This window comes from Onychostruthus taczanowskii, unplaced genomic scaffold (assembly GCF_017590055.1).
Source record: "Onychostruthus taczanowskii isolate IOZ18803 unplaced genomic scaffold, ASM1759005v1 scaffold30, whole genome shotgun sequence".
NCBI classification, from domain to species: Eukaryota; Metazoa; Chordata; class Aves; order Passeriformes; family Passeridae; genus Onychostruthus; species Onychostruthus taczanowskii.
In genome coordinates this window covers 3,039,593-3,058,332 of record NW_024500350.1, presented here as the reverse complement: position 1 = coordinate 3,058,332, position 18,740 = coordinate 3,039,593, and the positions used below count along the sequence as shown (strand labels likewise).

The 18,740-nt window shown below is 47.2% G+C and overlaps 1 protein-coding gene across 1 annotated transcript; it reads right to left on the bottom strand.

Moving 5' to 3' along the window:
• Positions 1-9,428: 9,428 nt before the first annotated feature.
• On the bottom strand, positions 9,429-14,084 carry WFIKKN2 (WAP, follistatin/kazal, immunoglobulin, kunitz and netrin domain containing 2). The gene is made up of 2 exons (XM_041409297.1): positions 13,557-14,084; positions 9,429-11,417 (listed from the first exon to the last, which is right to left on the bottom strand). The coding sequence occupies exons 1-2, from the start codon at positions 13,755-13,757 to the stop codon at positions 9,906-9,908; spliced, it is 1,713 nt and encodes a 570-aa protein (XP_041265231.1). The 5' UTR covers positions 13,758-14,084; the 3' UTR covers positions 9,429-9,905.
• Positions 14,085-18,740: the final 4,656 nt, after the last annotated feature.

Below are 18,740 nucleotides of genomic sequence, written 5' to 3'. Positions count from 1 at the left end.
TACAAATAATTTGCTCATGTGTTTATCTTCCTGTCAGGGCAGGAGCAGCAAATCCTCCTCTGGTTTTTGTCTGCTGAAAAACTCCTACGGATAAACATGAAAAATTTGATTAATAAGTAAAAGGTGTGGGGATGCATCTTGGGGATGGATGTGCTCCTGCAGCCTCTGGTGGAGGGGCTGTGACAGCCTTTACGAGGCAGCTGGTGGAGGATTTCTGGCTGGCACACAGTGCTGAGCCACAAGGGCTAATAATTTTGTAGGAAAACAAACGCTAAGCCAAAAAGACCATCTCCAAAACCTGCTTCCCTGGCAGGACTCCTACAGCGAGCAGGCAAACAGCCACGACCCTACAGAAACGTGTCAAAGCTTCCCAACTTGTAGAGAACTCAGAAAAATCCCTAGGTGGCAACACTGCTCCTCCAGACCCTCCTGGAAGCCTTGTCCTGGATGAGAGCTCCAGCCCCAGCTTTGGAGGTTCTGTGGCTGAGAGAGATCTTAAACTTTCATTCACAAAGAAAACTGAGGAAAAGAGTATCTGCTTAATGCTGGTGGTGGCAAAGTGTGAACCTGTGATTGCTGGAAGGCTCTGCCATCTGAAGGCAAACTAAAAGAATGACCAAAAAAACGCCAATGATTAATTTTTTAAAGGAAATAACATGAATTTAAAGCAAATTTTCTGACGCTGGGAGATGTGACTCATGATTCCTAAATGCTTTGGGTTGCCACACCTGGTATTTCAGGGGAAAAGCACCATCAGAGACCCAACAGATAAAGAGATGTTGGAGTAGGTCCTGCTAATACAACCTGTTAGATTAGTAGATATGAGAAGCCCATTAACTTTTTCCTTTTAATCTGTGTTTATTTTCTGCTGTCTCTCTGTGCTCACTGAGTGCTCCATCACCAAAATCCAAACCTCACAATAAAAGCAGCAATTCCATTATGTCAGAGGTCAGATACTTTCACCCACCTCTTGATGAGGTGACCTTTGGAGCTAGCTAGCACAGTAAAAATTGAGAATTGCAAATGTTATAACCAAATACACAATTTGAATTTTATCCCGTGTTAATTACCTGAGTTGTCCACATCTGTTAGTGACAATAAATTACAGCAGAAATGGAGAATTTAGTTGCAATGCTGCTGCAATACTAATTTTTCGGATGATCTGCTGGTTGAGTATTATCCACTGAAGAGATTCATGAATAATTTTGAATAACTGGACCAATATCTTTAGAAACTGCAATTTGCAAACAGGGAGAAAGTCTCAAATAAATTATGCATTGTGGCTTTTCCCTGTAGCTCTGGAAATGGATTTAATTGCCTTATCACACTCCTTACCAGATCTTTTTTCCCCCTGATAAAGGGAAAATCTCTCCTGTTTTGCTAGCAAGACAATGATGAAACCAGTGAAGCTGGACCCAGCTGCCCAGCTTGGCAGGGTGGCGTCGCTTCCCACTTAGAGAAATTAATAATTCCATTCATGAATAATACAAATTACGCCGCCACGTGTGTGTGAAACGGTTAAATGAGCCAGGGCGAGGTCAGCGCAGCCCCAGCGGGAGGATGCTTCCCTTTCGGAGGCAGATGAAGCGGCTGCGAGCGGGTGTCCGTGCGGGTGTCCCCGCGGTGTCCCCGCAGTGTCCCCGAGCTGTCCCCGCGGTGTCCGTGCGGGTGTCCCCGCGGTGTCCCCGCAGTGTCCCCGAGCTGTCCCCGCGGTGTCCGTGCGGGTGTCCCCGCGGTGCACGCGCCATCTCGCGTCGGGCGCCGGGAGCGGCTGGAGCCTCCTGTCCCCATTTCCAGCCACCTAACGTCATGTCAGTGCTGACAGATAAGGGCTTTTTTTTTTGGCTGTTTGTTTGGTTTTTGGGGTTTTTTGGGTGTTTTTTTTTTTTTGTTTTCTTTGTTTTGGTTTGGTTTTTTGGGTTTTTTGGGTTTTTTTTTGTTGTTTTTGGGGTTGTTTTTTTTGTTGGTTTTTTTTTTTTTGTTTTGTGTTTTTTGGTTTTTTTCGTTTTTTGGGGGGTTTTTTGGGTTTTTTTGGTTTTGGGGTGTTTTTTTGTATTTTTTTTTTTTTGTTTTGTGTTTTTTCGGTTTTTTCGTTTTTTAGGGGGTTTTTTGGTTTTTTTGGTTTTCTTTTGTTTTGTTTTGTTTTGTTTTTTGGGTTTTTTGGGTGTTTTTTGTGTTGTTTTTGGGGTGGTTTTTTTTGGTTTTGTTTTGTGTTTTTTGGTTTTTTTCATTTTTTGGTTTTTTTTTTTTTTGTTGTTGTTTTTGGGGTGTTTTTTTGTATTTTTTTTTTTTTGTTTTGTGTTTTTTCGGTTTTTTCGTTTTTTAGGGGGTTTTTTGGTTTTTTTGGTTTTCTTTTGTTTTGTTTTGTTTTGTTTTTTGGGTTTTTTGGGGTTTTTTTTGTTGTTTTTGGGGTGGGTTTTTTTGTGTGTTTTTTGGGTTTTTTTTCTTTTTGGGGTTTTTTTGTGTTTTTTTTTTTTTGTTTGGTTTGGTTTGGGTTGGTTTGGTTTTTGGGGTTTTTTTTGGGTTTTTTTTTTTTTTGGGGTTTTTTTGTGTTTTTTTTTTTTTGTTTGGTTTGGTTTGGGTTGGTTTGGTTTTTGGGGTTTTTTTTGGGTTTTTTTTTTTTTTTGGTTTTTTGTTTTGTTTTGTTTTTTTTTTTTCTTTATTTTTGTTTTTCAACCTGCTCCCCAATATTTCCAGAACAGGAAGCTGAGGCCGTGCGAGGAGGACCTGGCGTCACCCTGGGCTGGCTGCAGTGACGGTGTCGCGCTGCTGGGGGCTGGTGTTGGCTGTGGCTCTGTCATTGCATTTTGGGCAGTGCTGGATGGAGAACCTGGCCCTGCCTGTACAGTGAGGGTGGAGAGGCCCTGGCACAGCCTGCCCAGGGAGATGGTGGATGCTCCATCCCTGGAAACATTCAAGGTCAGGTTGGATGGGGCTTGGAGCAACCTGAGCTGGGGGAAGGTGTCCCTGCACATGGCAGGGCATGGAAAGAGAAGGTCTTTAAAGGTCCCTTCCAACCCTTTGATGACTGTATAGTTCTAGGATATGGTGAGTCCTGCTGAGGCTGGTGACACCCCCTCTGCCCCACAGCTCACCTGGAATATCCTGGTTGCATCTTGCTCTGTTCAGGGATGGAGGGATTTGGTCAAGGCCAGCCTTGGAGGCATTTCCAGAAGGAGCTTTGTGATTTCCAGCGTTTTCTCCAAGCACCGGAGGTGCAGGAACTGTGGGGATCTTCTGAAGAGAATCAGGGCTCCACTGCTGGGTTTGGTCTGTGCCTGTTATCCTGCTGCAGCACAGGCTGATTGTGGGGGCAGAGGCAGGTGAGGTGCCTGTTTTAGCAAGACTTGACACTATGGGGCTGGGGCGGGGCTGAGGTTTACCTGGTGATCTCAGGAGCACGTTCCCAATTGCAAGGAGCGTTCGCTTAGCAGGGCAGTAACCTGTCCAGCCTGAACTTGTGCCAGTGCTGCTGGGATTTTGAGATGTCCGTGGGCTTTTGTGGCTGTTAATGGGAATGCTGCAGGTGGTCAAGATGCTGGTGCTCTTTTGAGATGTGTGGTGTGGAGGATCTGCTCAGGGAGCTGCCTGCACACAAGAACCAGGCCGGACCCTCTGGTCAGACCCATGTGTGGATCATCCAGTCTGGAATGGGAGCAGCTTGCTTGAAGTTGTCATAGGAACACAGAGCCAGGACTCGATTTCCCCCACGTATATTAATCAATATCACATTTCTTCTACTATTTTATCATCCTGTCACTTGGTATTACTGCAGCTCCTCACAGACAGCTTGTGGTTTTGCAGCCCTGAATGACTTGATATCAACAACAACCTTAATATCCTACCTTTTCAATCCCTCTCCCAGACCATCTCCACAGGTTCCCTGGGACACTGCTGATGACTTCTCTTCACACTGAACTCTGATCTTTTGGTCTTATCCTTTCTTTCTGATGTTTCAACCAGTTGTTGGCTCAGGAGGCTGTCAACATCTCTCCCAGACTCAGGACAGCTAAATGACTTTAAAAGCCTTGGGTGAGAGAGCTGGAGCTCTAAGGCTTGATCCAAGTCAACTCCCTCAGCTGGACCATCCCTGTCCTTGTGATTGCTTCAAAGGAAATGTCACAGAACATCACTTCCCTCTGTTGGAGGACACACACACTCTTCCTCCTCAAATTCTATTTACCACCCAGCTGTGAGTTTTAGCCTCTCTTACAGTTTCTACCAGACTTGCTGAGTTTTCATACCCAGCCCTTGGGAACCATCCTCTAAAATTAGCTCCATGTTTGCTACCTTCTGTGCTCTGGTCCTGCCACACACTGAAGCAAAGGTTATCTGCTCAGTTAATGGTTAAGCAATGTTTTATGTAAGTACTTTTACCCTTGGATGAAAACCATCTGATCCTGGAGATTTATTACTGTTGTTTTCCTGTTTATTTCAAGCAGTAGAGGAAGCAATGTCCTTTACACGTGTTACAGTCCCCCCTTGGCTCAGAGGAGTGAGGAGCAGAGCAAAGGAGAAAGAGAAGTCACAAAGCCCTTTATGGTAGTTCTTTTTATGCCAGGTAATCCAGACCAACTATCACATTGTAAAACCAGTTTAAGGTCTTACAATGTTCCCCCCTCCCTCCTCTGGAGGAATCTTTCCCTCTTTCTCTTGTGCCCAGCCTTCTCCTTCTCTCCTGCATACCTGGGACACATGAGAGGGGTGAGTAATTGCCAGGTGGGACAAGCCCATGGCCCTTTCCATCCTATGATCACCAGTCTCCTGCCCCAGGGGACAGTACCAGGGGAGGCTTGTCCCCACCCCAAAGTGCCCTTTTAATTCTGAAACACAGACAGTCAATTCTCATTGCCTTTGTCACAGCTGGTCCCTGGCACATGCAGGTCTGTGTCCACCAATAAGCCAGAGGTTTGGAGGAGACCCTCCCAAAACCTTTTGGCTGGGCCAGCACCGGGGACAGCTGGGTGGGAAGAAAGGTGCATGTAGGGATGGGCACGGAGAAAAATACCAGAGTTAGAGAGTTTCCTCACTGAAACCTGACCCACCTATCAGCCCTTGGAAGACTTTCCATTTGCTTTCTAAACTCTCAGGCCTAAAAGTCGTATCATTTGCCCAGCTATAAATAGCTGAGAATTAAACAGACTGTGCTGCTTTTTGGCTAATAGATATGTTGTCTAGTGCTGCAACCTTATCTTCAAATCCCACTGCTGTTTGTATTGGAGATCAGGACCTTAAGCTGACTTTTTCTTTCCAAGATTTAAAGTGCTGGCAGAACATTAATTCAGTTGTGCAACCTCCATTCAGAGGTTCTCAGGTCTTGGGCATGGGGCTAATTTTTTGCCCTTTGACAGCTGCTGTAAATCAATACAGCAGCTGGAGGTCACTCGTAGTCAATCAGTAACCAGAGAGGCAGAGAGGAAAACACTAAATACTTGGTATTAAAACAGGTTTTAAACTGGATGTTCTTGCTCTGGCTGACATTTTCACAGCCTTTAAAATCTGGCTCCATCCAGCCTCATTGGAGGTACCAGCCTGGCCGTGATCTTTTCACAGGGAGAATTTCCCAGCACATGCACAGGCACACGCACAAATTACAGCCAACTGGGGCACAAGGTGCTTCAGGTGGAGGAAGTGGGTCCTGTGGTGCAAGGTGCTCATTTGGTGCCAGCTGAATTAATCCTCCTTTTTTCAGGAAATCATTAGGTATTGGCTGAAGCCATGTATGACCTTCATCAAAACCACCTCCCTCAGGAACTGAGACCCATGGCCAGGGGGGAATTCTTGCAGGTGTTCCTAATTTCTTTTAAAACAAGTGGAAACTGAGCTCTTAAATACCTTTGCTGTCTGAATCATATTCCAGTGGCGTCATAACTGCTGTTTGCTCCTCATTCTGGAACTGGTTGCCCAAAAAATCTTCTGCCTGACCTCATCTGGAGCCCCTGCAATGAGAACATGCTCAATTGCCTCTTTCCTTTGAGCTCAGCAGCTCTGGGCGTTGTGTGATGCAGTATCTGTCTCTGAGTAATCACCCAGCCAGCTCTCCGTGCGTGCAGCTCCTTGTGCCCTGCCAGCTACGTGACACCAGCCCTGTGTGGCACCAGCCCCACATACAATCTGTGTGCAGAAGCCACACGCCATCACTTTGCTGCTGCTGCTGTTTGTCCCCTGTTAACAGAGCGAGTGACCCGTGACTCCTGTTGGGATCCAGGTGCTGGACAGTGTCCGTCCAGCTGCAGGGTTTGCAGATTCGGGGGTTGCAGTTCTCATCCTCACTCCAGGTTGGGAGTGAGGGAGGTGGGCACCTCATGCTGGTTCAGAGCTGTCAAGTATCCATCAGATCCATCCCTGAGCCCTGGGGAACTTCAGCAGGTCTCAGACCCAGCCAGTGCAGGTCTGTTCCCAGTTTCTTGGTTGGACTCGATCTTAGGAGGTATTTTCCAACCTTAATGAGTCTATGATTCTGTGTTGCTTCCTGAGCCAGTGTCTGTGGGGAATGCTGTTTTCCTCCTGTCTGCATGTGCAGGAAAGCTTTGACATCAGGTCATTGGCCTTAGTCATGTGGCTTTGGGGGAGGCATCGATGCCCCAGATCTTCCTTGGAGCCCCACACAGGTGCTGGTGCACCTTCTGAGCCCACATCCATGCAGGGAAAGGACTCAAGGAGGCTTTTCCCTTCCTCTCTCCTCTCATACATTTTATATAAACTAAATACTGGCATTTCCTTCCAGCTTTCAGACAGCCTGAGGAAAGATCCCACAGAGCAAGACGGAACCTGAGCTCATGAGCAACACAAAAGGGACTTCCTGGTGAGGAGCCACATGCACGTGCCCATTAGTCCTGAAAGGTGGAGCAACATCCTTGCACTGGCCCCGTGCAGGAGCATCCCCGGGCTGCTGGACTGGTCAGGCTTGAATTTTAGGCTTCTTAAGGGTTTAATAAGAGGCTGAACTAAAATACTAGCTTTGAATGGAGAGCTGAATTCTTCAAGGTCAGAAGGTGGAGAGGCTTGGGGTTGGGGTCAGTCCCATGCCATGGGGAGGTGTGGTGCTCCCAGCACTGCCAGGAACGGGTTTTTTTTCCTGTTGAGCAGGTGAGGGATGCCTGTGGCACTGCTCCTTGTGCCCCAGGGTACCTGTGATGGTTCTGTGCAGTGGGGCACAGCCAGGGGCACCCCGAGGGGTTCACATGATCATGTCTGCAGGTTTGGGCAGGAGATACACGAGGGTGGCTGGGCTGTGTTAGGGAGTTGGGCTGGTCTGTTCAGTGTCCATCTCACCCCACCACATTGGAAAACTGACCCAGAGTGTCCCCCAGGATCCCCTGTGCAGGAAAACCCTCGCACACCAGGCCTGTGTGTCCCAAGGGGGCTGTCAGGCACCTTACACCTTGCACAGCCCTGGCTCTCAGTGCCTCGGAGCACTTGCATGCTGCATCTTTTAAGTGCCTGATGCCTTCCCAGCGGATTCACCAGGAAGGAAAGCCAATAAAGCACTTTTGAGCCAAGGCTTCAGCAATGCACTGTGCTTGCTAGAGCAGCAATGAATCCTCTGCTTTCTGCTCCCAGCTACGTTTGCATCCCAGCTTTCTGAACAACCAGCTCCATGTCTCCCAAGTCACTCCAACACTCCCAAGTCACTTCAACACTCCCACACTTACAAAATCCTCTAATTTTAGGAAAAAAAAGGAGCCATACAAACCCTGTCTTTATTAAACTTTCATCCTCCAAAACCTTTGTGTCAGTATGGCAAGAACATGCCACTTCCTTCAGGTTGCTCAGAAAATGGCAGATGAGGCATGGGTCAGTGGTGGCTGCCACAGCCAGGGATGATCTGGTGGACATGCTGGCTGCTTCAGAGGGCAGCAGGGCTAGCATCTCCCATCTGCAGAAAATGGTCTCCAAAAGAACATACACAAACATTATGGGCCTTTAATTGGAGGTTTTTTTTTTTTCACATACACTTAGGAAAGGTACAACAAAAACCCAGCAGGTATTTTCTTGGTCAGCAAAGCCTGGTCCAGACTCCTCTCTCTCCCCCCCACACAGCTTCTTGTGAAATTACCCAAATAACTGGATATTTAGATCAATTCCTGTTGCAGGAACATTTCAGGAATAAACCAAGCCCAAACCATGGGAGAGGAGCCCAGTTCTCCATCCTGCAGTGGTCTCTACCCATGGCTTGGCTGCTGGTGCAGAGCATGGAATTAGAGGAAGCAGAGCTGGGCTCACATCTGACACTGCTTCTCTCGCTGTGAGTTTTCCTCTCTGCAACAACCAAACACTCAACATGTTCAGGCTTGAGGGGGTGCAGAAGTCCAACATCTGCTTATTTAATCTCCTTCCCCAGCCCTTGCCATACCTAGCCCCATCACAGGCCTGCAGCACATCAACCCACTGCCAGCCTCGGCTGCCCTGCAGCGAGCCCGTTAGATGGCACCATGGGGCAGCACTGGCTGCACCTTCCTGCCTCTTTTCCTCCCTTCCTTCTTCTCACCCAGACATGTCTTGACACTTCTACAGCCCTGAACTGGCCCTTTGTGTAGGGCATCAAGCTCTAAGCCCTGCTACAGTCACTTGGCTGAGCCCAAAAAACAAGGAGCAGGGACAAGGCTCACTATGCCACGTTCGCCCTTCTTCCCTGCAATCACAGTCCTCAGCAAGGCAGGATGTTTCCATGATCAGCCTTTTCTTTATTTAAGGATTTTGTATAGGCAAATGTTACATTTTTTGGACAAACAAATGTTAAAATGATTGATCCTATGCGTACTCACCTGCTCCCACCCACAGCCCATGCTGGCTGCCTTAGGGAATTCATTCATACACCTGTATACAGTGGCCTGGTGGAAGGAAAGAGTAATTCTGAGGTTTGAAAGACTATAAAAAGGCTCTAAAAGGGTGACACTGATAAAAGCCTTTAAATTGTCTACTTTGTCTGCTTGTGTTTGTGCAGTTCAGATTCAGGAGCTTTGTATCTGCCTAATGCAGTTTGCAGACTGTGTTCACACTTTCCTAGGCTGAATTTTGTTCTGACTCCTCTTACTTTGCCCTCTCATCTATAAAAGCAGGATTGCTACTGAAAATAAGCAATAAATCGCTGTGTATGCACAAGTGTAAAGGCTTTTCAAAAGCAAGAGAGCTGGCAGCACACTTCTGACCTGGCTTGTGATAGACAATATATTGATTGAAACTTAAATAGGGAACAAGGATGTTTGCTGACCTTGTTCTGGTGACAGAAATGTCATTTCAGGGTAAGACTGTGCCTTGAGCTTTTACAGGGACCTGTTGTCCTGGACATAGGATCAAGGGAGTTTGTCCTTCAGTAAGGATTGCAAGATAGGTAGTAGCTGTCATTTAAAAAGGAGGCTTTTAAAAGGAAAAAAAAAAAAAGTAAAATTGCAATTAAAAGAAGAAAATTCATGCTTAAGTTGGTTAAATGTGCACAATTGTAAATACACACAATAATTTACAGGCTTTTCTCTTGAAATATTAGTCCTGCTGTAAGAAGCCAAGCGTGTGACTTAAAACAACGAATCAGATTGAAACTGAGACAGATTAAATTGACATTATATATTTCTTAGCTGTGTAGCCCAACAAATGCTATGAATTCTGTCATTTATGATGGAAGCTAGATAAAAATTTTATAATTACTGAAGTGAGTCAACTAGTTAAATGGCACTCCTATATGGAGAAATTGATTTCAATGCAAGATTAATGGCCTTTTGCTGCTGGTTTACATGCCTGCCAAAGACCAAACTATGTTGTTGCTAAGCATCATTAATGGATTAAAATAGGGGTTCCACATAATTCCTACAGTGTATCTTCAAACAGTGTGTTTAGTTTGGCACTAGCCTAGCACTTGTTAGCCCTACTAACACACGGATCAGGGCAGCTCACACACGTGAGGGAGGTTAATGCAATCCCAGGAACTCTTTCAAAAGCTCACAGGTTTTCTTGTGGATGACTTCGCGGAGCTTGCGCACGCGCCGGACGCTGGAGGTGCCCACAAAGCTGTCTGGCTGTAGGATGGCCATGCCATTGTGGACATCCCCCATGATGATGAGCTGGCCATCCACTGTGGTCATGTTGGGACACGGGCAGCTCCAGTCCATGTTCAAAAGCGTGATTTCTAGTGGTTCCTTCCCCAGGAATTTTAATCCCATCTTTTCATCCTTGAGAATCTCCTCCACCGTCACCAGGGCATGTCCTGAGTCTTGGTCTTCGGTCAGCTCCGTGATGCGGCCCAGGATGACAAAGTCACTTTTGCAGAAGCTGGTCACCAGCTTCTGGCGGGGTTTGCATGCCTTGCAGTGTGTGTTCTTTGGGAAGGGGCACATCTCCTCGCAGGCCTCCCGGCTCTCAAAGTTATTCTCATTGCCTCCACACCCACCGTAGATAAAGGACTGGCACTGCTTTGTCAAGCTATTGTAGGCCCACCTGGGCTCATAGGCCTTGCAGTGGCCTTGAAGGGCAGGCAGGTTGCAGATGTTGATGGGGCCGTTCATGCACGTTAGCATGCAACTCTCGTAGGTCTCAAAGTGGTTGAGGTTGCTGTTACAGTTCCCATAGATGAAAGTAAAGCAGTTGTTTTTCTTGGCATCATAGTACCACCTGGTCTGCTCTTCCCCACAGTCTTCACTGTCCGGCTGCTTCAGGCACTCGTCGGTTGGAAAATGTGTTTTGTTCTGGGAAGCTTCCTTGGATGTGGGCTCTCCTCTGATGACTGACAGAGGGAAATCCGCCCGGAGGAGGCCACCACTGTTCTGGGCAGTGCAGGTGTAGATTCCTGCATCCTGCAGCTGCGTGTTGTAGATGACCAGCTGGGCGATGTTGGTGACCACGACGTTCCCTCTGACATGGTTTGGCTTCATGATGACTTTGTCCTTCCCATCGACCTGCTTCTCCCATGTGATTTCTGGCTTGGGTCTTCCTGAAACGTCGCAGAGGAAGCTGACGGTCTCTCCCACGTAGACGGACTGATGGACGGGGTTGTTCACCAGTGCAGGTGGCAGGATATCAACGACTGTTGTCTCAGAGTAGGCGGTGGTAGGGCGAGCTGTTGTTTCTGGGGGGATAGGGCTGGTGTTTGGCCAGGTGAGATGGTACCTACAGGTGACCACGTTCAGTGTAATGCCTTTGATGCAGGCCTCTGCATCCATGTAGCACTTGTTGTAGTAGGTGAGCCCGTCAGAGGCACAGGTAAAGCTCGGCTCCTTCTCACATCTGTCCTTGCACTTGCAGACGGGCTGCCCGTCCCAGATGTCGCACTCTGAGCCTTGCTGGATGCACATGAAGCGGTCACAGGTTGCCTCTTTGGGCATCCCCACAGGCCCCTTTTTCCCCTTGATGTCCATGTACCGAGCAGCCACACAGCTCTTGGTTCCACAGACATTGGGGCAGCACTTCTCAAAGGTCTCGCACTCCTGCGGGGAAGGAAAATAACCTGATCATTACTGGGAACAGAATCAAGGCCTTTTTGGAGACTCAGCAAGCAGAAAGCCCAGAAACTCAGCTCTGCCACAGATATCCATGGTCTGAAACTCAGTGCCCCAGCTGTCAGTGAGTAGAAACATCCCCTAAGCATTTCCCAGGGGTTTCTGAAGTGCTGAAGAACACTCTTGAGAAGGAAAATGTATTTCTGTTTGTTAAACACAAACCTCCTCATAAGTCTTTACCCCAGAGTCACATGGATTGCTTGACTATGAACCAACCACCCCCCTTCCATACTCTCTGAAATGCCTGAGGACAAGCCCTGAGAAACAAGAGCAGATGGAAAGTCTTATCATATGGCTGTAGGCAGTAATCCTTCTTATTTTCCACAGAAGTATGTAAAGTATTATTTGAATTCCCTGAGACTAGCAGCCAGCTCTTGGAGGTGAAACTGCCAAGGATTTGTAATTGTTCACATTGTAGAGGAAATAATAGAATATCTCAAAAGTAAGGTAATACTTGCTCCAAAAATAATTTTTCTATGGTATTTAGAAAAACAAACCCCAAACAGCTCATTATGGCTTCTCTGTCCTATTTTAGTCTTATTTTCAAATGCAGCATCGCTCTTCTAGTGATTTATTACGCCCCGCCTTGGCTACAGTCAGCTCTAAATTGTGGTTAATTTTAGCAGAATTTTCATCTTCTGTGCAGAAAAGGTATTTGATACGTGTGATCAGGGTTGCTGGGTTGTTATAGATAATTTCAAGGGACCAGGAAAACTGCTACCATGTGCCCAACAGGGCACACTTCCACTGTGTGTTAAACCTCTAAAAGCCCCCTAAAATCTATTAGCTTTCTCCATAAGTGAGAAAAAAATGGTTTTTAAGCTACCAAGCTAAAGAGCTTCTCCTGAGTCCAGTATCCTTTCCTTACTGGGAAAAAGATGACCTAATATCAAAACTCGTTCTCCATTTCCAGCTGCACATTACTAGGTTTCAAAAGCAAAGCTAGAAACCAGGATTGTGGAGGTTTTCAGCTGGGGTTAAGGAGTGTGGCTTGGCAGAGTCCTTGGTTGCCTGCAGTACACTCACTCCATCCAAAGTCCCAGGACTCTGTGCTGCCACTAGGCAAAATGAATATTTGTAACCAGTAGCTTCTGGCTTTCAGGTTTTGACCATTAAATTATTAAAACATCATCGTCTGCTACTGTTGCTGCTGCCGGGGTTTTGAAAGTGTTTCAGTGTTCATTGCTGCACCTGGTAGTTGGAACAGAGGCAGCTTATTTGGGAATGGCATAAGTAAAAAGAGCACCTTCATTCCTAACACATGGGATCCATCTGAGTAAATGTCTTTGTTTACTTATGGCCAGAATTTTTGTCAGTTTTTTCCCCCTTTTTAACATTGCAGAAACAGCCTGGCTACAGAGCACAAACCCAAACACTTTTTTTTCAGCACAGTAAATGTTCTGTCAGCCAGGTTTGGGCTGCAGAAGCTTTGTCATGGGACATGATGTAAGAAGTAAGACAAGCAGGTATTTTCAGATGCCAGCTTGAGCTGACAGTGCTGACAGGTTGAAAAATGAATTTTAGGGTGGTAAGCTAAACACATTTTGAGCTGGGAGCATCCCACAGAACATCTGCCTGGTCATTTTAGCCATGCCCTGTTCTGCACCCCAAGCAAGCTTTGCACTTCAGATGCATCAAAGGCTGATGATTTACATGTTAAATTAAACTATTTCATACAGGATTCCTCCCAGGAATGTAAAACATTGATGATGGCCACCGACAACAAAGAGCATAATAACACTGTGAAAATACTGCAATTGGCCCCAGGGCATGCTGAGTTCTGGAGTATCAAATTCAGATATTTCTTTTGACATGAAAACAAGGAAAAGGATCAAAGAGAGTGAGCGCTATACCCACACAAGCAAAAGTGGCAGCAGGCACACACCTCCCCTTTAACTTATAACACCTTTTCTATGTTATATAGGTCACGGGTAAATTCAATACATGCACTGCCTGCACTGGGTCCTGCCCAGTGCCCTTGCAGCTGGGACAGAAGGCTCCCACCAAACAGCCCGAGAGCCCCAGCAGCACCCGTGACGCAGAGACACAAAAATGTGCATCACTCACCAGGTCAGCGTCGCACTCCCTCTTGCAAGTGCTCTGCGCGTCGACCCACAGGTTGGGGTTCATGTCATTGGGGCATATCCCAGCGTGGGAGTACCGGATTGGAGGTAGGGCTCTCCCTTTCAGAGAGACCTCCAGAAGCAAGAGGACACTGCTCTTCCCTAGCAAGATCCACATCCACCGAGTGAACAGCACCAACAACATCTCAGAATTTCTGCAGGGCAGTGGCAGTGTCCAAGTTGGAAGCAGTTCTTGTTTGCTTGGGTAGCTTTTTGGGGTTTTTTTTTGGTAAGCCTTAAGTTTTTGAGGAACCCAGATGCACCTGACTTTGGTAAAAACTTCAGCAAGCTCCTCTGCTGCCTCTGTCGACAGTGCAGTTTGGTCTGGACCTCATTGGATTAAAGGTCCTAGGAAGTCACCCCCTTATTTTAAGAGAAACACTACTTGTGCGAGCAGAGTTAGCTCTATTTATACCCTGCCTCTGTTAACAAGTCAGAAAAAGTAAACTTGATTTCTTTGACAGGCACACGCTTCCTATGTCCTGGTGGCAGTCAGACAGATTTGTTGCAAGAAAAAAAAGCTGGAAAGAGTTCAAAAGGCTGGAACTGGCATGGTGGGACCCCTGCATGTTTCTGAATGCAGGGAGGCCTTCTTAACCCCTTTAGACCTAAAGTACTTCCCTATGCTAAGAATGGCATTTACTTCTGAAAGGGGACTTGTCTAACTAACACGGACCACAGTCAGGGGATTTCCCCACAGCAAGGGGCTACACAATCACTTGCTAAAAGAAACAAATAATAGGATTGAAGCAATTAAAGCCAGAATATCATATTTTAACAAAGGAAGTAGGGAAGAAATAACTTATTTAAACTTAGGATCAACAAAGCAGAATGTCTTCGTAACTTCTCCCGGGGCTTCTCCAGGCTTTTTCTTCTCTTTGGTTGGGAGATTTCCATGATGCTAAGTTTAATGCTGCCTTCCAGTCCCACCAGGAAGATGTTAAAAGTGTCCCTGAATTCCTCCACATTTCCTGACAGCCAGATCCCATTGTACAGTGGATTGCTGACCCCTTTAACAGCAACAACAAAAAATAGAAGTTCGACTCTATGGAAACCTGCATAAAGGAATGTACAGCATTTTTGCATTGGGGGGTGGGAGAGAAACTCAGTCAAGCTGAGTTCCTCATTCCCTGATTATTACAGCAAGGGGCTGATCCTGCTCATGCTGAACATGTGCCAAAATCCTGAGATAAGTGGCAGAAGTCTGAGTTGCTCAGCATCTTCCAGGATTAGGGCCTCTGGGCTGAGTTTTGGGTTAGCTTGGGTGGATCTTGTGTGTTGCTAAGAGCCTCCTGGGAGAATCAGGTAAGTTTGCATCCCATGTGGAGGTTCTGCAGGGCTGGACCAGCAGTGCTGTGCCTCGGTAGGAGGAAAGGTTGGGCATCCACCCCATGTCCAGTGCTGAGAGCTGCAAAGCCAGTCAGAGTTAGCCCTTACTTTTTTTCATTGGGTTTATAAATTCAGCATTGTTTTTCATGGCTGAGTTTGGACCTAATTCTCCCCTGAGCAATGATGGCTGCCAACCAGTACAACCAGCAATGAACTGGGTCACCCTGGGGCTCCTGCTGCTCCCAAGGGGCCAGGCAGCAGAGCATAGTGACCTGCTGGTGTTTCCCAGGATCACCTCCAGGAGAAAGGGAGGGCAACCTGGAGTCAACCTGCCCCAGGCTGTGGCATTTCTGTAGCAGCCCAGGCTTATAAAAGGGGCTGTTGTAGCTCTGATTTGTGTGCCTGCATTAACCATATGCACAGTATTTGAATTTCATGGGAAGTGCAGAGCAAAGTTGTCCAAATTAGCTATTTATAAGGAGCAAGTCAACGGCCAGGCAGCAGTTTGCAGTTGATTTATTCACTCTGAAACTTTAGAAACCTGCATGACACTTGTACAAAGTGTGGCTGTGTGCTAAATGTTTTATTCAGCACTTGTTTACAAACTCAGCACCCTGTGATGCCTAAAAAAGCCAACCAAAAATGACACATTCCCAAGAGGTACTTAAAATTCTTGCAGCTCTATTAACAACAAAATCACATGTATTAGTGGTTCTGTTAACTAAACAAAGACACTTTATATTGTAAAACTGACTACAGATAAGCTTTGAAACCAGCTCTATGTGGGTCTTGACGAGTGCAGGTATTCAGGGTGCTGGAGAAGCTGCCTTGTTGACCTCAACAGCCACTGCCCATGCAGGGAGTTTTCCCTCAAACCATTGCATTGACACAGAGTAGCCATGGATGTGATTTTTCCCTGCCAGCTTTAATCTTTTATGGCCATTTTACCCCTTTACCTTCTGGGCCAGAGGTGAATCTTACAGTCTCCATCTCCCCTCCTGGTGCCAGACAGCCATGTCCTTGCTAGCTTTGGTGAGTGAGAGACACACTAATGTGGGCCACCATAGGGAGAACTCTGTTCCAAACAGGAAAAAACAGCACTATCTTATTTTTAACTGTCCCTGACCAGGGATCTCTTGCCCAGAGGCACATTTCAGCTGTGGAGAAGCAGAGTGGGGCTCTGAAAAATCAGATACTGGTTTGCATCAGACAGGCAGAGCAGCCTTCTGCTTTGCTATGTCCTTCTCCACCCACAGGGATATTCTCCAGTGACAGGTAAGTCCCATTGCAGCTTTCTGCTTTCAGCTCTGAGGGATCATGTTCCTGGATCTTGGCCACTTGAGCTCAGCCAGGAGAGAGGAAAACATTGCCATAAATCTCCCTGTGAATGTGGGCAGACAGCTCCAGAAGGCAAGAGAAGCAGTGAGGGGTCCAAACAACCCTTGACAGGTGCCCTGTTCCTGTCAGGACATCCCAGAGATGCTGTTAGCCAGCCTGAGGAGCGCATCCAGGAGGGAAACCACTATACAGGGTGCCCCACGTAGGCTCAGGGACAGCAGGGACCCTGATTGTCCCAGCATGGACAGCCAAGCTCTGACTAATGCATTCACTGTCTCCTGGGTCTCATTGAGGGCTGTTTACTTGCCTGTTTTAAGTTAATTTAACTCCAGTGACCTCAGTGGATCTGACTGGACACTCCAAAACACCACCAGTTAATGCCAGTTGTGAACTGGGATCTCTATCAAGGTCCCTGTGCCAAGTTTTTCTGTTTCCCCTTGTGTATAAAGCACTGTGCATTTTTCTTTAATATAAGCAATAAAGAAATCTCCATTCTCCACTTCTATGAACAAATCCATTAAGAAAGCTGATTTTACGACTTACCAGCTATGTCAGATACTGACGTGATAAAGGTCTTCCCAAAAGAGATCAAGCCTTATAAGCAACCCTATTAACTACCCCAAACTCCCCCTTTATGATCAAGATGCTGGAATGAATGAGTCTGCTGCATGGGGAACTGGAATGAACTTCTCTGGATCTTAGATGGACAAACCTGAGCCCTGATGGCACAAAGCAAATCCTGGGTCTGCTCCCAGCAGTGGAGACATCAGTGTGTGACCAGCCTCAGTCCTGAAAAGCCCTCCTAGGGTACCCAAGGTCCTGGTTAGGGTTCTTAATCTAGAACTGGCTTAACTGTTGTTGGGTTTTGTGTAAATTATAGTTTCTTTGTCCTTTTTCCTGCCCTCCTCTTCTGTGCCAAGTGTTGACCGATTGTGTGCTGTGACACCTTTTAATTGAGGATGGAAACAGGATTCTCTGGTGTACAGAAAAGTATAATTTTATTTGGGTATTTTTCCTTAAGCCTCCTCTAAAGGAGCAGCAAACTGTTGATCAGATTTACTAGGCCAGCAGTCCTCATCTGGAGTTACTCAGCGGAGGGTGGATTCATTTGCTGGTTTTATTGTGGAAGGCTCTTGGCAGGAACTGTCACCCTGCGATGTCAAAACTCCAACTCCCACTGATCTCTTCCTCAGCACAGGGGCCCTTCCAGCCCCACCCTCCCGTGCTCCCTGGGCCCACTGCCACTGGCAGCCGGGAGATGTTAAAACTCCAACTGCCACTGATCTCTTCCTCAGCACAGGGCCCTTCCAGCCCCACCCTCCCGTGCTCCCTGGGCCCACTGCCACTGGCAGCCGGGTTTGCCAACACAAACAGGAGCTACCCCCTCTACAGACAGGCTGTGACTCATCACTGCCGGTGGCACTTTGCTGCCTACCGGAGGGCTCCTGGCTGGAGTGGCACTGCCATGGGATGTCCTCAGCACATGCTGCAGATTAAGGCCAGAGGTGGAGGTTGGATGCTGGACCTGCTCTGCCTCTGAGAGTAGCATAAAAAAAGGATTCTGTCTGGTCCTTGAGGCTGCACTCCTCCTCCTCTCACAGGACAGCTGGTGACAGCAGGGCCTGGTGCCACCTCCCTGCACTGCCCACAGCATCAATCAGCCCCTTCTTCCAAATGGGACACCCAAATCTGCCCTGCCCACAGGGACCCTGGGCATGCAGGCTGCTCCGAGGACATGCTGTTCTTCAGCCCCACCATCACCATGCACCTTCTGTAGGTGGCTCGTTGTCCATGCACAGCTGAAAATATGACGCCTGTGCTCTAAAAAAATCTGTTTCATTTAGACAGTAACAACGTTCCAGGCTGTATGTAAAGCTTATTGCTTAAAGCTGATAGCCAGATATTTAAAAGGGAACATCACTGCCAGATCCCTTTTAGTGCACAGCTGCCAACTGCTTCTCTCAAGCAGGAACATTGCTTCCACAGAGAAATACAGATAATGCCTTGTGGCCTCATCTTTATCTTGCTTTGGACTGCAAAGAGTCAAAGCTTCCCCTTTGAGTGATATCCTGAGCCTCGGCAAGACCTGCTAAGTGGATGGCCAGGGATCCCATCTTGGATGTCTTTCGACAGCACTCAAAATCACACATCTCCTGCTGGCTGGATGGTTGGCTGAGCAAGGAGGATTTTTGGCAGCATGAGATGCACCTCTGAACATCAAAGTGCAGGCAAACGCTGCTGTGCTGGCCACATGCTTTGGGAGCACATGCACACAGGCCAGGCAGATTTGGGCTGAAGGTGTACAGTGGGAACAGCCTGTCTGGGTCCTATTTTGGCTCTCTTCATATGCATAATTAGCAGCAGAGGCATATTTCAGTTTTCCCCAAGTTAAGATAGAAATCTCCCTGTAAGCATCCAGAACTAACAAGTGCTGGTTTTGACTTCTGAAATAACATATCTG

Coding starts and splice junctions, on each gene's coding strand:
- WFIKKN2 (XM_041409297.1), bottom strand. CDS start 13,757: ATGTTGTTGGTGCTGTTCACTCGGTGGATGTGGATCTTGCTAGGGAAG. Junction 11,418..13,556: donor GGGAGTGCGACGCTGACCTG/GTGAGTGATGCA, acceptor CCTTCCCCGCAG/GAGTGCGAGACCTTTGAGAA.